We start from the raw sequence: 3339 nt of genomic DNA, 5'->3' as shown, positions 1-3339 counted from the left end.
ATATATATATATATATATATATATATATATATATATATATATATATATATATATATATCTGAATTGTAGGATATTAAGAGTGAAAATGTACTAATATATTAAATAACAGTATAGTAAATACAGTAATAAATTTATAATTTTTCGTGATTTGTCGTATAAAAAAAATGTTTCGTAAATTCTTCAGTAAGGAACATATAACTGTAGGATAAAATGAATACTTATAAAAAAACAATTTTTGAAAATTCAATTTTTCATCGAAATTCGGCTTTTTAACGAAAATCGGATTTATAGATCCGATCAGGTCTTCAGCTGATTTGAATTGTTTGGCAGATGAGCAGTAATTAACCTGTTCCACTTGATTTCTGGCCTTTACACTTCCTTATCACAAACTTTTTCCCACTAGAAATCCATCTGTCAGAGTTCGCAGGTTTTTGAGTAGTTGAAATTGTTTGGACATGTTTGACAATGAGTCCGTTTTGAGAATTAATTAAATATTATTTTGTAAATATAATTAACATTAGTTTAAAAATACATTAGGGTAGGTAAATATATATGATTTCGTAATGATTATAAAAAATGAGTAAAATTAAAAATATCGAATTAACTTATACACCTAATAGCCCAGGTAGTTAAATCTGTGCAAACAGATTTTGAATAGAGTCTGCTATAAATTTTTGAACAGAAAGAGAATAAATCAAACACAGGATTTGTTGATATCTGATTATATTACCAAACTGCCGTCAGAAATGTGAAATATTTCGAGCAGAGATTGGCGGCAGAAACCGAGCAGATCCTGTTGTTCGACGGAATCTGCCCGGTTTTTGTTGCCAATTTGCTCGCATTGTCAGTCAGCAGACTCTGATACCAAAATACGATCTGACTGTTGACACAGTTAGCTATGGTTTTAATATGAGATTTTAATCAAATTTATTCCCAATCTGCGCGTACTCTGCTATCAATTTGCTTACTGGAAGATTATGTATGATTTAGCAATATAAATAGCTATTTATTTTTAAATTGATTAAAATAATTGTACACAAAGAAAACACCATTCATACGTCTTTCATTCACTACGGATTTTATTTGCCTAAATAAAATCCGTAGCTTCAGCAAAATATTAATTTATTTTTTGCTTATGTATACAAAATAGTTATAGTAATCAGTATTGTGGAACTGGCTATCTTTGTTCATACGTGTTTGAAAGGTACTAATTATAGTAGTGGTTCTGCAAACCACAGAGAGACATAGAGTAATAATCCTTTGGTTGAGACAACTATAGATGGACATATAGCAACAGCAACTTTTAATACCATATCTATTTAACTTGAAATCACAATTTTTCTTTCTAACTATAGAGGAAGAATTTATAAATCATGGTAGCAATCATGGCAATTTTCTCTTGTTTGTATAGGCTCCCAATAAATTATAAAAAATTATATATCAATTTTTCTCTTTCTTAAATTCAAGAATATATGTTCATTTATTTATCTTGTTTTCTTACAGGAAAAGGATAAGCCGAATAGTACAACTATGAACGGTTCACCAGGTAGTGCCGGAATGGGTGACCAAATGAGTGTTAAAATCGAGCCAGCGGAAGCCGAATCATTGTCCATGTCTGGAAGTAGTGGTATTCTCACACCCGTTAGTCCTTATGCTTGTGTGAAACCGCCGACGCCTACGCCTATCAGTCCAGAACAGGACGAACTGATAAACAGGCTGGTATCTTTCCAATGCCAGTTCGAGCAACCGAGCGAGGAGGACTTAAAAAGAATTACCGTATGTATTTTATTTTTTGTATTTTATTTCATTTATTATTAGAATTATCTCTGTGCGTGCGTGCGTGCGTGCGTGCGTGCGTGCGTGCGTGCCTGCGTGCGTGCGTGCGTGCGTGCGTGCGTGTGCGTGTGCGTGTGCGTGTGAGAGAGAGAGAAGGGAAGGGGAAAGTGAAAAGGAAAGAGAGAAAAAGAGAAAATATTCATTCTTAGAAGAATAATAAATATAACCGAATATATAATGGAACTGGGCATACGATGATATGAAAAAAAACTAACAGTAATATGATAAATAAAATCTCAGATTTCTTAAACAATTTAAACAAAATAATCAAGTGTTTTACTAATAATATGGAAATTACTGTAGACATTTTCTTATTTCAACTAAACAATGATATTATATAAAATATCAAACAATCTTGTATTTATTGATTGGAGCATTAATTTGTTCGAAGCATTCTCCAATAATTAAATTTGTTTAAATTGAATAAAATTGGTTAAATTCAGAAAATAAGAAAATCTTTCTTTCTGTATTATAATTCATGAAAAGCACATCAAAGTATAGCATCTTTACTAATCTGAACTTTTCGACATTAGACCATCATTTTTACGTTTTGAGAGAGATAACTTTTCTTATCAAAATCAATGACTCTCAATAAGAGATCCAAATTATTTTCAAATTAGGATTTTGACTAACTGTAACTTTCATCAAACTTGAAGTCTATATTAAAACAAATTTTAGTCTTGTTTCAAAGGGAGTTGTTAATTCTCCCTCTATTCTTATATATTCCACCATATTCTGCATTATGATTTTCAATAATTTCAGTGGGATATTGAATTCCCGTAAAATCGTATAAAGTTTTTCTCTAGAGATGCTATTATATGCCTGTTTAAAGTCCACGAACACCAGATAGAGGTTGATATTATACTTCCACAATTTTTCCGTAATCTGTCTCACCGCAAATAACACAGCTCCACAAAAAAAAAAAAAATTGTACAGCTGACTAGACCATGTTTATCATATGTTTTTTGGGTCGCTGAATCCGAATCTGAGGTCCGTTGGAATCCATCACGTCAGGATTTTTCATAACCTCAAAAAAACAGGTCCAAAGACCCAGTAATTCCTCACAACTTTAATCCATCGATTCTTCAACACAAAGAAACCAATAACCACTCATCTGGTTTTTCTAATCTACATTAATATAACTCAATCCTTAAATCCCTTGACCCAAAAAGGCCCAAACCCCATAACATCTTAAGAACACTGCCTAGCCTTTAAAAATAAAATTTAACAAGAATCGGAAATGTTTTAGTACTCTACTGGACTTATAGCTACTGCGTTTTTGTTCACATTTGTTCTTGATAACAAGTTAATGTTTTTACTGGTCGTAACACTTTCTTTAGTATGTTTGTGCCCAGGGCACCTCTACGTGGTGACGGTGGGCAACGGAGTAATTCCGTGATCCGGCAGAGTCCCTGGGTCACGGCTCTCATGCCGTCATGGCAGGCACACGGAGGAAGTGCGTTATGATGCAGGGAGTCGGATACCCAGTATCGGCGGCTGGTC

General features: G+C 33.0%; 1 protein-coding gene across 11 annotated transcripts in view; it reads left to right on the top strand.

Moving 5' to 3' along the window:
* LOC116846693 (ecdysone receptor) overlaps nt 1-3339 on the top strand; it is a 538347-nt gene that overhangs the window by 446561 nt on the left and 88447 nt on the right. For all 11 annotated transcript variants that reach the window (XM_032820872.1, XM_032820875.1, XM_032820873.1 and 8 more), the window contains one exon: nt 1504-1776. In XM_032820872.1, coding sequence (XP_032676763.1) covers nt 1504-1776 — 273 coding nt within the window. The remainder of the gene's footprint in view (nt 1-1503; nt 1777-3339) is intronic.

This window comes from Odontomachus brunneus, unplaced genomic scaffold, assembly GCF_010583005.1.
Source record: "Odontomachus brunneus isolate Ranch 3 - 2012 unplaced genomic scaffold, Obru_v1 Obru_scaffold_067, whole genome shotgun sequence".
Lineage (NCBI taxonomy): Eukaryota > Metazoa > Arthropoda > Insecta > Hymenoptera > Formicidae > Odontomachus > Odontomachus brunneus.
The sequence above is the reverse complement of the archived record's forward strand: the minus strand, read 5'-3'. Positions and strand labels throughout refer to the sequence as shown.